The sequence below is a fragment of the Chrysemys picta genome, chromosome 6 (genome assembly GCF_011386835.1).
Source record: "Chrysemys picta bellii isolate R12L10 chromosome 6, ASM1138683v2, whole genome shotgun sequence".
NCBI classification, from domain to species: Eukaryota; Metazoa; Chordata; order Testudines; family Emydidae; genus Chrysemys; species Chrysemys picta.
Window position 1 is genome coordinate 47,932,884 of NC_088796.1, and position 21,964 is coordinate 47,954,847.

Below are 21,964 nucleotides of genomic sequence, written 5' to 3' on the forward strand. Positions count from 1 at the left end.
TGCTGTCAACAGGCAGGTAGGATAGAAATCTACTATAAAGCTATCAACTCCTTGGTAGAGGTTTGTGACTATCTAAGGCAGTATTTCCCAAATGGTGGATTGTGGGTCACAGGAAGGTTCTGGATGGGTTGCGGGGCCGGTGCGGAGGGAGGATTGGAGAACGAACCCAACCCATAGTGGCAGTTCCTGTCCCATGGGGCTGGACCCTGCTCCGGGCATTGTGACCTTGCAACCAGGGTCACACAACCATTCAGCATTGTGACCCCATACACCAGGTCACAACACCTGGAGCAGGGAGCCAAGCCCAGCCCCATGGGACAGGAGCTGCTGCTGTGGAATCAGTATCCCACTCCAGCTCCCACTCCTCCCACACCGGCCTAGGAGGGTGGAGGGTGATGCTGCAGGTGATCAATGCTGGAGGAGAAGGATGCCGGCCTGTGACCGCCCCCCTGGCCCGGCCCCTGGTTGGACTGTAAAAAAAAAGACAAAGTACAGTTGGTGGGTCGCTTACTAAAAAGTTTGGAACCACTGATCTAAGACCTATGTGAAATGTGAATCAGTTTATCTACCAATTTAGGTTAGTCTGGTGTAATTCATTTGTTTGGAGTTCAGTCATTGCTGTGTTTGACAGTAGCAGAGTGCAGATACAAGACCGGACAGCACACATTTTAAAAAAGGTCTTCTAACTCTGTTCAGAGCATGAGAATGTCATGAAAGTTAAAACCTTCCAGAGAGGTACAGAATATTTATTAAATCCAACAGAAGTATACAAAGATTTCTGAAGAACAAAAGCCAAGAACAAGTCCTGGTTTATTATTCTCTAACATACCGAGTGAAAGTAGAAAGGTGGCTTCCTCCTTTATGGAAAAGCAGTGAAGTCTCAATGGGATTCAGTTAGACTAAAGATGCTACATGTTCTTCTCTTCTTTTCCCTTCCTATGGGAAAGCTTCATTTGGTGAATTTTAATGCTAATGTAAGTAAGGGCACTTTCTGTACACAGAAAGGCACAGTTATACCACAATACATCGCCAAACTGACCTACAGCACCTGTGCACAGAAATCATCCCAAACGCGGACTGATTCTCTGTTGTGAACAGACTTCTGCTAAGGTCTAAGTTGAGACCCCCAAAGACAGCCTCCTTCGTGAGCCATGTGTGAACCCAGCTCTGCGAAGCTGCAAGGCTAGGAACTCAGAAACCCAGCTAGTCTTCCAAGCAGAGTACATTTTTATAAACATGACAGCCCCCCAGGCTCACTCTTCCATCTTCCCCTATCATATCACTATTGTTAAAAAGTTACTGATTCATATTATGAAAGCTCACACAGCAGGCACTTATCTCTAAACATGGAAATCTGCATTTTTAAACTCAAGAGAAAAGCAACACTGATCTTTGCAGTTCATATCAGCAGTCTTATGATGGTGTCTTCATGACAGTTCTAAACATCACTACCTTTGAGCTTGTCCTTCTTTCTGTTGCTCCTTGTGAAGCATTGGAAACCATGTGTCATAAATTAACGATTACAAAAAAATGCTTTTAAAAAAATAACTTAATTGTTATATTTATGATGGGGAAAATCTTGCACTGAATATTAAATACTATTTTTAGAGCCTTTTGGTCATCGAGGGAGCAACTGCGTACAGTTAGAAAAGCAAAATACAATTTCATCCCAAAGTGCTACTAGTATTAGAAAATGCGCGATCAGAGGTAAACAATATTTTCTTCAACTCTCACTTCGCTTTCTGCATCCTGCGAGCTGTGAGACTGCGGGTTCACCAGGAGAACATCAGCAAGCGGCTGGGCCTGGGTGCAGCCGGGATTCAGACTGTGCGCTCTTGGACACCGGATCTGGGATGCAGTTAAATCTGTAACACATACAGAGCACATGGTACAACAAACAGCTGATTCAGACTCAGAATTGACAGACAAAATTCTTACTTTGTGATTGGCAATTTGTTAAACCACCACTGTGTACGTACAGTAATTGTGCATAAAGAAAACCTGTTACTATAGGAATGCACCCTACAGTGAAGCACAAAGTAGGCCTTAGTCACAGCCCAGTGATATCAATGGATATCTTTCCATTGCTTTCCAAGGGCTTGGGCTGATGGCATTGTTTTTAACTATGGTACTAAAACATAAGCAACTGATCCATAAAAGAAGTTTTTGTCTATTCTGTAGTTACTGTGTGTGCACTTATGGAATGGCATAAATACTGTAAGAGAAGGGTTTGAAAGGCAGCATACAGTACATAATACATGTTCTGTTTGCCCTTGTTAGTGAGCCCACCCCTTTCGTAAAGGTATTACACTGTCACACAGCACATAATGGGGTGTATTTTCAGCCAGGCTGAGACTTTATTTGTGGGTGCATTTTTGTGCTTGCAGATAAATTACGTAAGAATGGTCAGACCGGGTCAGACCAATGGTCCCTCTAGCCCAGTAGCCTGTCTTCCAATTGTGGCCACTGCCAGATGCTTCAGAGTGAATGAACAGAAAAGGGCAGGTATCAAGTGAGCCATCCCCCCATCATCCACTCCCAGATGCTAGTAGTCAGAGGTTTAGGGACACTCAGAGCATGGGGTTCTGTCCCTGATCATCTTGGCTAATAGCCATTGATGGATCTAGCCTCCATAAATTTATCTAATTCTTTTTTGAAACCAGTTATACTTTTGGCCTTTGCAACATCCCCTGGCAACGAGTTCCAGAGGGTGACTGCATTGTGTTAAGTACTTTTTTGTTTTAAAGAAGTTTGTTTTAAACCTGTTGCCTATTAATTTCATTGGGCGACCCCTGTTTCTTGGGTTACGTGAAGGGGTAAATAAAACTTACTTATTCGCTTTCTCCACACCATTCATGATTTTATAACCTCTATCATATCCCCCTCCCCCCCATCATCTCTTTTCCAAGCTGAACAGTCCCAGTCTTTTTTATCACTCTTCATATGGAAGCTGTTCCATACCCTTAATCATTTTTGTTGCCCTTTTCTGTATTTTTATTCCCAATTCTAATATCTCTTTTTTGAGATGGGGTGACCAGACCTGCACGCAGTATTTGAGGTATGGGCATACCATCGATTTATATAATGGCATTATGATAGTTTCTGTCTTATCTATACCTTTCCTAATGGTTCTTAATATTCTGTTAGCTTTTTTGACTGCCACTGCACACTGAGGGGATGTTTTCAGAGAACTATCGATGATGACGCCAAGATCTCTTTCTTTAGTGGTAACAGCTAATTTACACCCCAGCATTTTGTATATATAGTTGGAATGTTTTCCAATGTGCATTACTTTGCATTTATCAACACTGACTTTCATCTGCCATTTTGCTGCCCAGTCATCCAGTTTTGTGAGATCTGTTTGTAACTCTTCACAGTTTGTTTTGGACTTAACTATCCTGAGTAATTTTGCATTGTCTGCAAACTTTGCCACCTCACTGTTTACCCCTTTTCCCAGCTCATTTATGAATATGTTGAATAGCACTGGTCCCAGTACAGATCCTTAGGGGACTCCGCTGTTTACCTCTCTCCATTGTGAAAACTGATCATTTATTCCCATCCTTTGTTTCCTGCATGTTAACCAGTTACTGATCCATGACAGGGCTTTTCCTCTTATCCCATGACTCCTTACTTTGCTTAACAGCCTTTGGTGAGGGACCTTGTCCAAGCACTGAAACTCCAATTGTGGGAACAAATCTTAGGAGTTACAAGTCTATCTGATTTGTACTTGCAATCTGTAGTTAGATGTATAGTGAGGCTTGGAAGGATTAGATGTAATCGGTAAATGTTGGTAAACGTCAATTACACTGTACACACACAAACCGACAAAAATATTTCTATTGATTATTTTGAAAAATAATCAAAATTTACAGAAAGACAAAAGTAAGAAAAACACTGCTTGAGAACTTATTAGAATTTGATTTAAGGATATTTACTTTGTATATTTTCACGTGATCTTGACAATTTGTGTTGTAATGGTTATAAAACTAACTTTTTGTATCTCAACATAATTGTCTGACCCTCCCCATAATTTCCCACAACTGTGAAAATTTAAATCAATACAAATCTAAGAAAACATTGATATCCATCAAAATGATTAAAAAATAAAACATTCTGCCAAGTCTAGTTATAACTATTTAGATTTCACTGTTCAGCCACAGACTTCCAGTGTGACGCAAGACAAGTCAATCTACCTTGTGCCTCCGTTCTGTGTGTGTAAGATGAAGTCCAAGTATACTACAATGTGCAGTGGGCTCGGATTAATTTGAGTGGCTTACTGGTTTAACAATGACATCTACATATTTCAACAAAGTGATTCAGCCGTTCATATCTTCAGTGTAACTGCCTGTGATGCAAAGACACTTCAATCCATGTTTACTTTCTAAACCAACTGGTACAATAGTATTACTGTGTTTTAAATGTGTCATTGTGATGGATAAGATATTTGGTTAAACTAAGCTTTCTAGATTAACTCGTGTTCTTCTATTTTGCTAAATAGCATAACAGTAAAATGATACATCTTCCAAAGGAAACTGCATCCTCCGAGATGCACCTTTCATCACAGGGAGGAGGCATCATTGCACGAGGACTCAGCTCAGGGTATTGGCATCAGCAAGCCTTGAGTCCTGATCCTGGTTGTGCCAGTGACTTTCATTGTTACTCTGGACTAGTTGCTTCCCTCTCTTCCTCAGTTAACCCCATCTGGAAAACTGAGAACACATTCTGAAACTCTGATCACAAATGGTTCAGTTTGTACAATGAGACGCAAGCATTAAAATTTACAGCAGATGGAAACACTTCTGACTCCATCACTATTGAAAGAAATTATTTATGGAATTCTGCTCATAGACTCAGACTTTAAGGCCAGAAGGAACCATCACAATCATCTAGTCTGACCTCCAGCACATTGCAGGCCACAGAACCTCACTCACCTACCCACTCCTGTAATAGAACCTTAACCTCTGTCTGAGTTACTGGAATCCTCAAATCATGATTTAAAGACTTCAAGTTACAGAGAATTCACTATTTACACTAGTTTAAACCTGCAAGTGGCCCCATGCTGCAGAGGAAGGTGACCTCTGTGATGTTACAATGCTATGCCAAAGGCCTGCACTTTGTGGTCTAATGCGTGAGGCAGGGGGAGAGGGAACATGAGAACTGTGAAGGACCGAGTAGGTTAAGCCAAAGTTAGGAGTAGCCACTGCTTTATTATGAAGCTTTTTAAAGATAGCTCTTTCAAAGTTCAGGGAAGCATGAGTCTCTAATAGGGGAAGTTTCAGCCACTATAAGGGTGACAAGTATTTTTTGGCCTATGAATGCTCTGTGTAAGCCGACAGATGAGGAAAGCGCCATTCTTGGCTGCCATTTGGGTAGGCCGGAACATAGGCCCTGCCTAATAAAAGCACAATGTGTCCCAAAGATGACATAATCAGTCTATGAGTGGAGAGGGTGCCTGCTGTCTCAATGCTTCAGTGCCATGAGACCTCTCTAGAGAGCAGCTGGTACCACAGTAGGCAGCAAGATGCCATGATGACAGCAGCTGCTCGGAGAAGAATGAAGGAACTGCTCCAGAACAGCAAATAAGTATTTCAGGTGTAGGAAGAGTTGAACAAATGGGGCCTGCTGTACGTTTACAGTTATGCTATCCTGCTCTCTTGTTATGCATAGTAGTGACAGATGAAAAGAACAGTGCTTTATGAAGCTCTTCATACAAACTACCCACACTGGGACAGAGTTCCTTTACAAAAAGGAAGAAATTATAATAGTCAAGTGCTAAAGTGGATACTGCTAGAAATAAATAGTCAAGTATTATTCTCTAGTATTGATATGCAATGGAGGTAAGAAGCTGCTGTAGATTATGGGTAAAGGTACAGGACGGCTGTCTGTGTGAGCTTCTTTTGGTGGGTACCATCTTACTCCCATGCCTAGACCAGACACAAAATCAGTTTCATAATCTTCCTTGTGTGTCTCTGTTATATTTAGGATTAAGCAATAAATTTTTTGCTGATTTTCCACCCCCTACCCCCAACTTTGAAGCAAATTTCCAAATTTTAGGTGACCACTCTGGCTTAGCTCCAACACGGACCTCTTTTGCAGAACACGGTTTAAACCAGAACACTTCTTGTGAGGTACTGAGCACCATCAGCTCCCACTGATTTTTACTAAGCCCCTCACAAGATGTGATAAGCACCTGGCTGCACCAGCTCCTTCATGATTCAATTATTTCTCACTGACATCATTAATATTATTGCATATAACCATGCTGTGCTGAACAGGATGTTACTTCCCCAGTGACTCTAACCCCGGCAAAAGCAGATATTGTGGGAAAGGCAGAAGACGTGGCAGCCAACCTGAACTGAGGGCCAGATTCTTGGTCCCAGTTTCAGCAGCATGAAACAAGTGGAAAGTTGCCCTAGAGGAGCAGCTGAGGGTTCCTCCTGACAAAGGGGAGCCCTCAGGCAGATTAGTCCTGGTGCTGGCCTCAAAACATCCTGTAGCTCCTTCTCAGATATTAAACAAAATATACCATCACCATCTAACTGTTTAACTAACTCTTATTTAAACACACAAGGCCAAATCCTCAGCTGCACCACCTTTCCTCTAGGCAGAGCTAAGGAGAGCAGGGGAGAATGCGGGGTTGGTCAGACTCTACTCCAACTACCCTACCCCAGAGGGTGTGTCGAAGGCAGGAAAGGGTAGGAACTGGGTGACTTTGAGTAGCCCTAGACTGCTGTATGCTACACTGGGGGCTGCTTCAGCCCAGGCCAGCCCAGTATAAATGCAGTGGAAAAATGGCTTCAAGCCACCCTTCTCCCTCAGCTGAGGATCTGCCCTGTATGTTTAAATTAGAGTTACTGAAACCATTCAATGACAATTTATGTCAAAAGGAGCCGGAGGCTATTCCAATAGCTGGTGAGCTCTAAAGTCCACAAACAATTGAGACACAGAAACATATAGGCAGTTTCAGTATTAAAAATGAATCAAATTCTGTTTAAATGTAAATGAGAGCAGATATTAGCCAGCTGGCTAAAGTGCATGTAAATGAACTGTTCAAGGAACATTTTACTCATAAGGAGGTAGTTTCTGTACAGCCAAACTGGAACGACAGAGGGCAAGTATAAGCAGGTTCAGCTCCCATGGAAGTCTGAGCCAAAAGCGGACATATAAAATGTGGTTTAATTTAGGTGTAAAGTGGCAGAAAATGGGTGCAAATGACAAAGCAATGGAACTTGCACCAATCGAAGATGCAGCGCATGTGCAAAACTAACATAACCTGCACCTCAAGGGACTGGCATGGCGATCAGACAGCAAATGTGAAAAATAGGGACGGGGGTGGTGGTGGGGGGTAATAGGAGCCTATATAAGACGACGACCCAAAAATCAGGACTGTCCCTATAAAATCGGGACATCTGGTCACCCTAATGGCAATGCAGCAGGGAAAATGACTAACAGGACAGTGTAAGACAAACCAACTCCCCACCTTCAGTCCCATGTTATGCTGTATTGATTAAATACCACAAATGGTCTGCCTGATCATCACTCTGCCCTGGAAACAGTGCTCTTGAGGTCAGCCTTGGGTGCTCAAACACCATAATGAGCAGACAGGAAGGACAGACAGATAGGGTGTCAGGGAATTAGGGAGCAATCCTACCACAAAACGTGTGTGTATATAACAAAAAATCCCCTACAGCTCCCTCCTGCTCTGACTCAGATTCCTTCTCTCCTCTCAGGCCCCCTTAGGGTCCATATGCAGTGGCTTCCCCATAGAGTAGGTGTAGAAATCCTTTGCCCCAGTCCACCAATCCCAACTGTTGTCATGTTCTGCGCAGAACCAGTTTAACATGCTGAACGGGGCTACTGTGATGTTTACAGCCACACACTGTACATTTCAGCTACTTTTTGCATCAAATAGTTTAAAAAAAAAACCCAATAACTCCTCCATTTTTTCCTTTACAACTAAACAGTTTTTGTACCATGTGCCTGGTTTTAGCCCATGTTCATCTGGACTGACAGCTGACATGTCGAGTTCAGCCCAAAGCTATTTGAAATGGCAGAGGTACTGTATTTAACCCTGAAAGCAGCATTCCTACATAATGGAAAGCATTGGCAGAAGCCTGAAGTATTGTGTTGAGTGAAAATGTGATTGAGCCTGGGATTTTCAAAGGCAGGAGTTAGGCATCCACCAGCCATTGAAATTCAATGGGAATTGAGTGCCTAAGTCCTTTACGCGCCTTTGAAAATTCCAGTCTACATTGCTACTGCATCTGTCTATATTTCTGCCCATCACTGTAGTATCTGAGTGCCTTGCATATGAAATCAATAGCAATAGCCAAGTCCCTAGTGGGATTCATGGAGTCTCTAGCTCTTCTCCTTTTTTGGGGTGCAGACTACTTGAGGGTTGTTTGATTTTTATTACATGCTAGGTATTTTCCCAGTATTAAATCGATTTTACATGTTAGGGGTTCAGTTGTGGCTGTGAACAACCAGCCATGGGAGAGGACAGGATAAAGTGTGCTGCCCCATTGGGTGCCAGGAGGCAATGAGTTATTGGGTGCCAACGCAATTGCTAGATGCAGTCTCTCTGCATTCAGGCAAGTGCATCTGGCCCACGCCCTGCACAGAATGGGGAAGGCTTCTTGCACCCACTCCCCCCCTCCACAGAGGGCTGGACACAAGGAGGCCTTTGGTGTCTGAGAAGGTCTGGCATTACTTCAACTATCCCTCCATGAAAGGTTTCTCACTGGAAACTGGAAATGTTCTGAACCTCTCTCACACACCCAGAAAAATTCTGACCCTCATACCACTGAGGAAAGAGAAGCCTAATCCATTTCTTAACCAGCTGAATAAGATTGAAAATCGACCTAGGAATTTTAATGCTGCCCTTTACTTTTAACCAGTCCTACAGAAGAAAAAGCAGCTACTACATTTCTCAGGCAAACAAGCATCCTCCTGCATGAGAGATCTTTTCACAAAAAGCAGACGAGCAATTAGATCAAAACAGACCCAGGGTTAATTAGCCTTGTCAGTCTTTTGAGTATTTTGTTGTTAGTAGATTTAAAACGAAGGAATCCGAGTTCTGGTTCTATGACATTAAAGGTCTGTGACAGCATAATCTTTTTTTCTGTCTCTGCCTTCGATTGTTGATCACGGTAAAATTACTGGAATGTCACAGGGCTATATATGCCTATTATCTGTGCAATTATTAGTTTAAACAAAGCAGCATGGATTTTGTTTTAGCCTCCCAATTGTTTAGAAAGGTTCAGTTAAGAGCCTTTGGACCAAGTCCATGGCTGGCTTAAATGGGTGCAACTCCATGTTGATGACCTATGGAGTGGGGTCATTAAAAACAGTTTTGTAAAGATTCTCAGATACCATTGTTGACAACAAGGTTCAAATCTTGGACCTTCAGCATCAGATACACAGGTCTCTTCACCACTTGAGCTGAAGGCGACCTCCTTTAGGCTAAAATATTTAGTTTTGGTTTTTATCCTATTATGTAGATGTGTCAACAATTGTGCTGGCTTTAAAAAGTGCACAGCTTTTAAAACACGTTCTTTCTACAGTATTTCCATTGGACACTAACAGCAGAGATTTAAAAACAAGTTTTACTTGATATCACACCCTTCTACACATTAAATGCTTACACTCTCACCTCAGTGTGGAGCACTGCCTACCAGCTGTCAGATATTGCTTAATATTGATTTAATTAGGTGTGAATTCTCTACTAAGTTGTCTATGTGATAAGCTTTGAACCCTTAGATGGCTAATCACACACACACACACACACACACACACAGTCGAATGGATAGTCTGCGAACAATGAACACATTTTATTGACCTACTTCTTTTCCAGCTCATTAAACACAGCTGCACCCAAATGATCAAGAGAAAATAATCATAAAACCTTAGAACGCTTTTTTATACAAAAGAATCACAAAGAATGTTACCAGCTGTATGTATAGGGATCATTTCACCCATCACAGTAGCCAATCTGTGCCAGCATACTACACAAACATCAGCTTTAGAAAGAAAGTAAAGAATATTTTATCCAACTGATAAAACTGGGGAAACACAGGTAGATACCACACGTAATGTAAACACCGGAGCTGGAACTTAGCCAGGATAGTGAAGTTAAAACAAATTACAGTAAGTAGCTAAAGCTTCAGATTGAGCTATCACTGGAGAAACAGAAATTCTGTAACAAACCACACCTTAGGACAGTGCTCCCCATACTTTTGAAAACTGTATCCCCTTCAGGAAAAAACAAACCAATTGTATCTGCCCCCCACAACACTGCCACATACTGTTAAAAGCCTACACATTTTCATTTATACATCTTCTGCCACCTCAACTAACCCTTTGCACTCCGTGATGGGCACAATGCTAGCGTCGATGATCACAGTAAATCTCTCTCTCCTTTCCTACATATGTTAATGTACAGCTAAATCGTTAACAATGCAGTCATTTAAAGTATCAGAGGGGTAGCCGTGTTAGTCTGAATCTGCAAAAAAAGCAACAGAGGGTCCTGTGGCACCTTTAAGACTAACAGAAGTATTGGGAGCATAAGCTTTCGTGGGCAAGAACCTCACTTCTTCTTCTTGCATCTGAAGAAGTGAGGTTCTTACCCACGAAAGCTTATGCTCCCAATACTTCTGTTAGTCTTAAAGGTGCCACAGGACCCTCTGTTGTCATTTAAAGTATGATCATTGACATCTGAATTAGCACCTGTTGAAATGAAAAGGTCAATTCATCCCTCAAAACTATCGTTTCAGGGTCTCTGCAAACTCAGGCAGACATCACTGCATTGGTTAAACTGATATTTTGTAGGCTTTTCTGCACTCATAAAAGACAGACACTTATTTAAAAAATGAAAGCTGAGGTCCTGGAGAACTATAGCCACTGTCCCCACCTCTCAGGTCATCCTTCAACATGCCCCTCAAGGGGCCATGCCCCACTCTTTGACTAATACTGCCATAATATAATATTAGGTCACAGATTCATTACCCATACAGAAGGAAGAGTGCCTTCTACAGAGGTACTATGCACACTTTTTACTTGGTGATTTCCTAAGCACTGACCAAGTTCAACTTTCTAGCTTATAAAAGCTGACAAGACCAAAACCCAAGGTGAAGTGAGTACAAAAGGCCTGAAAACAATGTGAAGAGCCATTTCAGTAGCTAAAATAATGCCAAGTGCTTGTTTTAAATTCATTATATGCTTATCTTACCCTTTAATGGAAGCTGCTGCTGATTACTGTAGGAAAACCACGGGCATCACTAAAAGTGGAAGCATGTGATCAAAGCCTCTTATCTGATGGTCATAGTGAAAAAATGTTCATGCTCCACTGATATCAACAAACAAGGAAATGTTCCCTTTTTCTGGTCTGTGAGGGATCTCCTGACAGTCATCTTCATGTGGCCATTGCTGACTTTGCTTTGTCTTCTAATCAGCACTGGCAGGAAGCATGCTGTGATGATTTCACCTCCTGTGGTCATTTACAAAAAATACTGCAAAAACTAAACCTTGGCATGTAATTTGTGTTACCTGCATCTCAGACACAGGAAGTTTAGGGGTGTGCTTAAATACATTGAAATGGGCTCTTTTTAGATTGTTTGATAAACACACTGTTGAAACAGTTTGCGTAAAACCAAAGGGAATATTTTACATCAAGGCTGGCAAAAACACTTGCCAAATAAACTTGTGGCTTTCTCTCAACTCCTTTCAGTGAAGTGCTTCTCTTGAGCAAAAGGGACAACCTCAGACATTACTCTTCCTCCCTCCTTGACCTTCATTTTCCCCACTTGTCTCTTTTATCCATAACCCTGGCCTTACCCTTGAGTCTGACTTCATCAGCACTTCCTTCATCTCCCTTTACTAAAAATCTATCACCACATCCTGCAGCAGTGCCCATGTAGGATGCTGCTCTGATTTCACTTCTGCTGTAATCCGCAATTGTAATGTCATGTTCCCTTGCTTTAACTACTGCTAGTCCCTTCTTTATGACCTTCCCAAATGCTAGCTCTCCAGACCCCATTAGGTGACACTACAGGCCATCTCCTCCCAGAATGTAAAAAGTGGTACCATATCAGTCACATTCTCAAACTACTGCAAAGTCTCTCCAGTCATTTCTGGAGGCAGTCCAAAATTGCTCTCCATATTTTTATGCTTTTATGGAAATGCTGCAGCATATATTAAGACCAATTTCTTGCCTCGTCTGCTATGTATTATTGAATTCTGGAAATATATTCTTTACAGATACTCTTTGAAGTGGGGTTGGGTTTTTTTTGGAAGAAAGACTCTAAGCAAAATAAAATTGCACTATAGAGTAGAACTTCACTTATTCTCATTAGCATTCACATTTGGAGGATCTGGCTGTGGAACAAACTTCCAGAGGAGATTAGATTAATCGAGTCTGGCCAACCTTTAGGGTATGTCTACACTGGAGTTGGGAGGTGTAATTTCCACTCAAGCAAACATATCTGTGCTAGCTCTGATCCCGCTAGCACACTAAAAATAGCAGTCTAGCCCCAGTGATATGAGTATTTGGCTAGCCACCTGAGTACTCACTTGGATGGAATTGTACTCAGGCGGCTAGTAAGGGTATGTTTACTTGAACTGGAAATTACACCTTCTAGCTCGAATATAGACATACCTTTAGAAAATTCTACAAAACCTTCCAATTTGCTAAAGTTTTTCTACCATAAACAGAACACTGACATCATCAACATCCTCCTCACTACCACACCAAAACACCCTACCCAAAGAAGAGCTTTCTATAACCAGATAAGGAAGGCAAGCCAGAGATTCCATAAAGTTTACTAGGAATTTCACTATGGCCAATATATTTTATGTGGAAGGCACTCGGATACTATGGTGATAGGTGGCAGTACAAGACACAGACAGACAGACAATCTGCCCCAAAAATTTCTTAGCAAATATTAAGCAGATACTGTTGTGAGGTCTCATGTTACTAACACTCCATTATTTTTCTATAATTTGCTACAGGGCATTTCCTGGAATATTATAAAGTACTGTCATAAATAATTAAAGCTAGATTGCATTTTTCACAATAACCAAGCCAGGTACATTTTGTGATTCAGTAGCCATGACTTTTATTGGGGGTACTTGCATCCTATTTTGCAAAATTTGATCATCTTCAAAGGGTTTCTCTGGGCCATTAGAGCAATTATTTATTTATATTGGTGCATTGCATCTATTCCAGGCTCTAAGTGTATTACAAAATTTATATGAAACAGTTTTAATAATGTATTAAAACAAGGCACCCTACCAAGCCTACACCCATAGATCATACTGAATAAGAGAAACACAGCCTCCCCATCAGCTCTTCTTAACCTCAATCAGCAATTAGTAAAGTTTTATTGTATTGTGGCGCCCTTTCCTGAGAGACCACCTCTCTCTCCAGGACACAGCGTCACATGTGAGATCAGCAGACCCTCTCAAGTTTGAGCTCTTTCAACATAAAAAAGAGGAAGCTGAGGACTGAGTGGGTGGGAATCCTCTGTGTTGGAACTTGCTCCCCTGTCCCACTCCACTTCTCCAAATCCCAGCTAACCTTCTGGGCATGCTACAAAGCCTGTCCTTCTGGTCTCTTCTACAAGGATGCTGGGTCCTTCATTTACTTTGTGGTTTCTAATTTATGGGTTGGACACCTACAACTATATTTCAGAAATCTGAATGAATAAACGTAAATAAGTATCAAGTATCAGGGGGTAGCCGTGTTAGTCTGTATCTACAAAAACAACAAGGAGTCTGGTGGCACCTTAAAGACTAACAGATTTATTTGGGCATAAGCTTTCGTGGGCATCCGAAGAAGTGAGGTTTTTACCCACGAAAGCTTATGCCCAAATAAATCTGTAAATAAGTATGTAGCCATTGTTACAGTTAACAGACTCCGGGGATCAAGTCAATTTAATGGATTGAAAACTTGCATGTTGTCTCCATTCGATTTATGCTGTTGGAACGACCAGATACCTTATCTACCCCCGCCCCCAAAACCGAAGTCTATATGTAAAGGTTGATGATGGCCTTTATTTTTTATACCTACATAGCCAAATCCTCTACTTCTCCTTATTCTAGCAGTCCCATTGACATCAAAGCCCACTCCACCAAAATCAATGGGACTACATGTGTGAGTAAAATGAGAAAGGTTTGGCCATTATTCTGTTTTTGTGTGAGAAATTGGCATGTAAGACACCACTGAGTAAGAGGTGCCCACATATATAAAATGCCAGTGGTATGTCCGAAGGAAGGGGATGACTAATCTGAATACTGCACTTCCACAGAAGTATAATGCTATTTTAGACTTATCTCCTAATTAACAAAACCCTCAAACAGGGACATTGGAAATTGGAAAGAGTAAAATTATACAAGAAATCCTCTATTTAAATTAGCCGACATTATAAAAATGACACTTAGTTAACTGTTTTAATTATAAAAAAGAAGAACAGGAGTACTTGTGGCACCTTAGAGACTAACAAATTTATTAGAGCATAAGCTTTCGTGGACTACAGCCCACTTCTTCGGATGCATATAGGATGGAACATATATTGAGGAGATATATAAGGCTATGTAATACCACTTCATCCACTGTGGTTCAAAGACTAGATAAGATATTTTCACTAACAGAATTAGTAACAGAAGTATAAGACCCTACAACTACAGAGGCCAAAAGCAAGTGTTGGTTGAAATATGCTAATTGCAGATGACATATAATGACATATTTTTCACTTTGGTATCACACTGCCGTGTGATTTAATCCCTTTTGCCATCTGCTTTAAACAAATGGTGATGTTATTCCCGAGAGGAAAACATACTTCCCTTATGATTCACTTCCACCAAGCATCCCACAAACATTGCTTTATTAAAGTTGAACACAAAACTTTGTGTTATGTGGCATGAGACAAGACTAAAATTTGTTGCCAATTACAAAATTAAAGACGATTTTATTCTGCCCGTGAGGTTATCTGCCAGCATTAATGCATCTGTGCGATATTAGTGTTAGAACTGATGGAATTACCTTGCCTTACAAATATCTATATTTGTTCAATTAGTTGAATTACAACTATGCTTTGATCAATGGGTACCTTAGATGCAGTCACCCATACTAAGGGTACTGGGAATGTGTCTAGAACAAAAGACACAAACTACTCATCTTAGAATTAATGGAATGCTGTCAACTTGGCATCTAGTCAATTTAAAAAACCGTGTTAAAAGTAGTTTCAGATAACACACCTGCCCATGAGTCTCCCTGTCAATTTTGTGGCTTTGCAATCACGTTTCTCTATTTGAAAAAGGTTTTCTCCCCCTTATTTCTGGGTGAAAGACCTATAAAAGCAATGGAGGAATAGAGGGCAAACAGTAAAAAGTAACCATATACAATATGTTGTCAAATGCACAGAGTAAGCAAACTGGAAAAAAAAAAGTATTCTTTCATGCTAATCTGCATTTTTTTTCCCCTGCCAAAATAATGCAGATGGGATATTCAGAGGCCGTTTTGCTGTTTGCCATACAGGATTTCCCTAAATGAAATCAGAAATCCTGTTAAGTGTGTACTATAACTTGGGTGCAATTTAAAAAAAAAATGCAGATGTTGATTGCTACACCAGATGGCTTCCTAATCTGATAATTTCAAATGAACTGGCTCATTGCTGATGGGTTATGTAAGAGACAGTATGATATATGCAAAAGAAGTTTATGTTTCAATACAAAATTTGGTATTAATATTTAAAAATAAACAGTTAAAAGACAAATAAAGGAACTGTGATGACATTTTTGTAACAGTTACTCAACATCTTGAAAGTCCCAACTGATGAATGAAATCCCTATTCTATAAAGCACTTAAACATGAGCTCAAAGTTAAATATGTACCTGAGTGCTGTTCTGAATAGTGATGGTTTTCAGAATCAGGGCTTTGCTAACTTGGAACCCTAGCGAGAGAATATGAGCACTTTTAGAATGTGTTTAACACTATATAACATAAAGTGAATTTCACCTGATCATCATACTTATGCTATTTTATATGGTATAGCTCCTGTGACTTCAACAGAATTACTTCTGATTTATACTAGTGTAAATCCTAATCATGCCCATTCAGTACATTTTTAATTTCCTGGATGGAAAGCACACTGCAGCAAATTATGTGTAAATACATCTCACTATGTCATATCTAATGTTAAGGTTATTAAAATCAACATATTACTAAATACTGCATCTTAAATATTAGATTAAAGCAAGTGAAACTGGTTTGCGCTCGTTAAGAGTAGGTTCAACAAAACAATCATCAGTTTCTTTGCCTCACAGAGCAACTTTTTTAACGGATTTAAGAGTATCTAAAAGTATAAGACACTAAATAAAGACAAATATACTGGAAAAATAACTAAAGGAAAACCTCCTCCTTGGATGGGGATAGAAAGTCTAATAATAGAGTTTGCAGTGGTGTAGGCATGTTGGTCCCAGCATGAGAGATACCAGGTAAGTGAGGTAATATATTTTACTGGCTCAACATCTGTTGGTGAAAGAGACACAAGCTTTGGAGCTACATGGAACTCTTCTTCACGTCTGGGAAAGGTACTCAGAGTGTGTCAGCTAAATACAAGGTAGAACAGATTGTTAAGCATAAGGAGTTAATACATGTTGCAAGAGACCATTCAAGATGAAGTGGGCAATTAACACCTCTGCAGTCTTAGGACAAAGTAGGGTTAGTGGGTTACAGACTGGTGTAATAATTCATAAAACTGGTGTCTCTAGTGAGTCCATGATTTTTAATGTCTAGCAAAGTTATGAATGTAAGCTCCCTGGCCTGTTACATACTCACCAGCTAGACTTCTAATGGTTCACCTGAGTCTCCCTCCAACATACTTTGCTCTTCTGATCTAGAACACCTGAGTATTTATGAGGCTATCTGGGTTAACTCACTAAAGCGATAATGCTGGAAGGGGCTGAATGCCCTTAGCTTGACTACAAGGCTTGGTCTACACTAACCCCCCAAATCGAACTAAGGTACGCAACTTCAGCTACGTGAATAACGTAGCTGAAGTTCGAAGTACCTTAGTTCGATCTTACCTCGGTCCACACGTGGCAGGCAGGCTCCCCCGTCGACTCCGCGGTACTCCTCTCGTCTAGCTGGAGTACCGCAGTCGACGGCGAGCACTTTCGGGTTCGACTTATCGCGTCCAGACAAGACGCGATAAGTCGAACCCAGAAGTTCGATTGCCAGCCGCCGAACTAGCGGCTGGGTATAGACGTACCCCAAGAGGAGTTAAGGGCACTCAGCACATCATAGGGGTAAAGTGTACCCCTATTCAGAGGGACAGCACAAAGCCTTACATTGACTTAAACCCCACTTTAGCACTACTAGGGGGAGTACAAGTGGGATTTAAGTGGTGCACAGGTCTTGAGCTGGCCCTCTGCACAGGAATGAATTTTACCTAGGAGGCACTCAGCTCATGGCACACTACCCAATCTCTGAAAACATGTTTGTTGCAATAAAGACAAGGGTTCCCACCACCATGGCAAGGCTTCTGTACTTTGAAATGATGCCTAAACTGGGCAATAATTTGAAAATGATCGAGATGCCACCGAGAGGGGAGCATTGTGAATATATAAGCATGGGTGGAGCCCACCTTCGAGGAGGCTAGCTCCCAGCTCCGCCCCTTCCGCCTGCGCCGACTCCCCCACACCTGGAGCCCTGAAACCCCCTGCCCCTCCATGGCCGGAGCCACAAGCCTCCCCCCCCCCCCCCCCAGAGTCCTCCCCTCGGCTGGAGGAGCCCTGGGCCAACTGGAGCTCTGAGCACCTCCCCCCCAATGGCCAAAGGAGCCCTGGGCCAGACAGAGCCTCCCCAGCGGTGCCACACCTTTCCAGACCCCAAGCCACCCCGCGGGAAAAGCTCTCGTCTCTTCTCTTCTGGAAAAAGAACCTGAGCTTTTGATATGCGCCATGCAGGCTCCAGGGTGGCTGGGGAGGCAGTATGTGTTATTCAGCTTCCCAGGGTTCACCAATAATCTCCCTGGAGTCCAGAGAGGTTACTGATGAACCCAGGAAGCTGAATAGCAGATACTGCCTCCTTGGCCGCCCCAGAACCTGCATGGGGCATAATAATAAGCAAAAACTTCCACCAAACTTACAACCAGTGTCCAGCGGCAGCGGCTGCGCCAGGGGAGGCTGAACCTCCCGTAGCCTATTATACCTGCCACCCATGTATAATCTAAGCTAGATGAGATGAGATGAGATGAGATGAGATGAATAATTGGTGCATCCATTCAAAATTGTCTCAGGTCACTAAGGAAAACAACTGAAGACTTGAAGTTTTCATCTTTCCCCAAAAATGTGTTTTATGCTTTCAAAATGTGTCAGAATGAATAATAGCGAAAAACATATATAAGTAAAATGGTGTTATGAATTTTTTAATCTTTTGCTTGTTTGGAATGATATCAATAATTTTGGGTACATTCCCAAGAAATATTTATGTTATACTTTTCAGTACACTATACATGGACATATCTTGTGATGAGATTGCAAAAAATAAAAATAAAAAATCAAACTTCAATTTCCCCCCAGATCTATCTGTTGTTCAGACTTCAATACAATTACTGGTACAGATAACATCTGAATAGAAAATGCACTACAGCACCTTATATTGAAGCATTCATATAAGACTTTAAAAGCGTACACATTATAAGAGGTAAAGATTCAGTACAGTGCATGGCTAAATCCTTAGGCACCATTGTGGATATGAACTCAGACATGTCAATTGAATGCCGGGACATAATTTATTCAATTCTTAAGCTATCCTGACACAGAACAATATTTCATTCCTCCTTCCAATTAGCTGAAGTTGTTAAATTATCTGCATGAAAGAAGACAACAACTATTACCCTATGGTATTAAGACATTTTTCTTTCAATCATTTTCTTCCTTCTACTAAATGACTGTATGGGAGATAATGCCAGTTACAGCTTAAGGGAACTTGCCCTAGGTCTTTGGTAAGTGCGCGCGCGCGCACACACACACACACACACACACACACACACACACACTTTGTAATCATGTCAGCTATGTGAAGAAACCTTACGTCTTACCTTTTAAAATATTAATTCAGTATTATTAAGTAAAGGAATGTAGCTATTTTCATGTGGGTATATTTATAAAGTTAAATTGTGTTGCAGGTATAACACAATTTGGCAGAGGCCTGTCTCTCTCTCTATCCTGAACAGGTTTTTCCCAGGCTGCACAGTTTCCTACCTACACTATGAGTTCCCTAGCAAGCCAGACTGTTTAAGGAGGCCTACTTTGCCTCCTTCTCAGAGGTATAAACAGAGTAGTTACCCACAGGTGTTATGACCTGGCTCTTTCTAAGCAAGCACATTTATTCTTAAGGTAAAAGCATTACAGGAAAAGCATATTGAAAACCATTAAAAAACCTACGTGCATGCTAATACGCTTACCAGAGATCACACCCTCTCCCCAAACTCCACAAAGACTCTGGCTGGTGTCAGTCCTTCCAACCCTTCCCTAGAGGATTGGGGCCCTCCCTTTGGACCATACATCCTGCCCATTTGCTGGATCAGAACCAAGGCCTCAAGTCCGTTTAAACTCAGTTTATTTATCCAAAAGTCCATTCTTTGTCTGCTGTTCTCCAGAGAATCCAGTTTGAACCAGTATATGCAAGTCTCTCCAGGTGGTGGTGCCTCTCAGGAGGTTTTTTACAATCTGATCGAATTTGTCTAATCATACCCCATTGTTCTTAGTTCTTGGAGAGCTGGGGTCCCACACCCCATGGAATGAAATAGAATACCTGGCTCACGGTGATACATAAATTTAACACAGTAAGATCTAACTGAATTCAATGAGGTCTGTCCAAGATATTGCAGGATATTGCCATACCTGTCACAGTCAGAATTTTAGAACACTATGGAGCAGAACTGACTTTATCCTGAAGAAGTATCAGGAAATGTGTGCGTATGATTAGAAATCTCCCTGAACTCTGAAAGTTTAGCAAAATGCATGGGGAAAAAAATCAGTTTCCTGATATGAAATATCCACACAACTCAGCTTATTTTATGTTGGGAGATTTACTTCATTTCCATGTGCTGAGCCATTTGATTTTGCTTTAGAATGCCATCTGTCTTTCAGCAGAGAAGTTTAAAGTTCTTCTCATTCCATACTCTGTGTACAGCAGCATATGATGGATGACAGAGCGAGGCCTGAATCATTCAGACTCACACAGTGTATGACTGTAATACAAAATACCTTTCATCTCTCTTTTACAAACATTACAATGGAATATCATACCATATCTATTTGGGGGGTTCAACACACCACCTGCTCTAGCTGTACACTATGGGTAACATTTTAAAAAGTGCCTATGTGTCTTAGGAGCCCCAGGGCTTGTCTACACACAGATGTTGCACCAGATTAATGTAGAATCAATTTAATTAAACCAGTGCAACTTTTGGCATGTAACCCCTTCTGTAGGTTTAATACTGGTTACATTGGTTCAGCTTGCACCTACACATTTATCAATGCAAGCTAAACCAATTTCCATACATTTAATCCTGCATAAGTGTTGACACATTGAGTTGCATTAGTTTAATTACATCAGAATAAAAATCACAGCTTTAGTTAAACTGGAACAACCTTGACCAGGCCTAAGTCATTTAGGCATTTTTGAAAATGTTACCCTATATTAAATAGGGCCCTACCAAATTCACGGTCCATTTTGGTCATAGGATTTTAAAAATCGTAAATTTCATGATTTCAGCTATTTAAACCTGAAATATCACAGTATTGTAATTGTAGGGGTCCTGACCCAAAAGGGAGTGTGTGTGTGTGTGTGGGGGGGGGGGGGTTGCAAGGTTATTGTAGAGGGCATTGCGATACTGCTACCCTTACTCCTGTGCTGCTGGTGGCAGTGGTACTGCCTTTGGAGCTGGGCAGCTGGAGAGTGGCAGCTGCTGGCCGGGAGCCCAGCTCTGAAGGCAGAGCCGCTGCCAGCAGCAGCTCAAAAGTAAAGATGGTGTGGTATGGTATTGCCCCCTTTATTCCTGCGCTGCTGCCTGCAGAGCTGGGCCCTCAGTCAGCAGCCGCTACTCTCTGGCCACCCAGCTCTAAAGGCAGCAGGACAGGAATAAGGGCGGCATGGCACAGTATTGCCACCCTTACTTCTGCACTGCTGCTGGTAGGGCGCTGCGTTCAGAGCTGGGCGCCTGTCTAACAGCCGCCGCTCTCTGGCTGCCCAGAAGTAAAAGTGGCAATACTGTGATCCCCCCTAAAATAACCTTGCAATCCCACTGCAACCCCCAATTTGAGAAACACTAGTCTCCCCTGTGAGATCTGTATAGTATAGGGTAAAAGCACACAAAAGACCAGATTTCTCGGGGGGACACCAGATTTCACGATCCATGACATGTTTTTCATGGCCGTGAATTTGGTAGGGCGCTATGTATTAATAATTAGGTTGATTTGCTTTGTTACACAGTGTAAAACAATTATAATGATCAGACTGGCCCATTTTTTATCATTATAGGGTGACTGATCGTTATTGCTATATGGGAAGTAAGTGTGTTAAAGATAATGTTTGCTCAAGAAAGACTTGAGATGATTCTCTTTTTATGCATGAAAAAGGGAATTAAGGAGCCAACTCCTTAGTCAATTAAGTTCTTGTTTGAGTAACAACTTTAAGATCTGGCCCAAGATTACTGAAAATAACCCTGTGCGTATGCATGTTTTCAATTTTTGATCAACCCAGCTCCGCTCACCGTTTTTTTGCCCTGTTTTGAACATAACACCTACACAGTTGGTTGTAGGAAGAGTGATCTTTCTGCACTGCCATGAAGCAGGCTCAGATCTAATTCTCAGGACATTTTTATTCTTTGAGCTGGCAAGAGGTAATGTGTTCAGACCTCACCCAGTAATGCTAAATTGCCACGTGTCACTTGGAATC

General features: G+C 41.5%; 1 protein-coding gene across 13 annotated transcripts in view; it reads right to left on the reverse strand.

Annotated features, from left to right (window-relative positions):
* Positions 1 to 731: 731 nt before the first annotated feature.
* ARHGEF28 (Rho guanine nucleotide exchange factor 28) overlaps positions 732 to 21,964 on the reverse strand; it is a 186,951-nt gene continuing 165,718 nt past the window's right edge. For all 13 annotated transcript variants that reach the window (XM_005288256.3, XM_005288255.5, XM_008167521.4 and 10 more), the window contains one exon: positions 732 to 1,865. In XM_005288256.3, the coding sequence (XP_005288313.2) occupies positions 1,860 to 1,865 (6 nt within the window). In that variant the 3' untranslated portion in view covers positions 732 to 1,859. The remainder of the gene's footprint in view (positions 1,866 to 21,964) is intronic.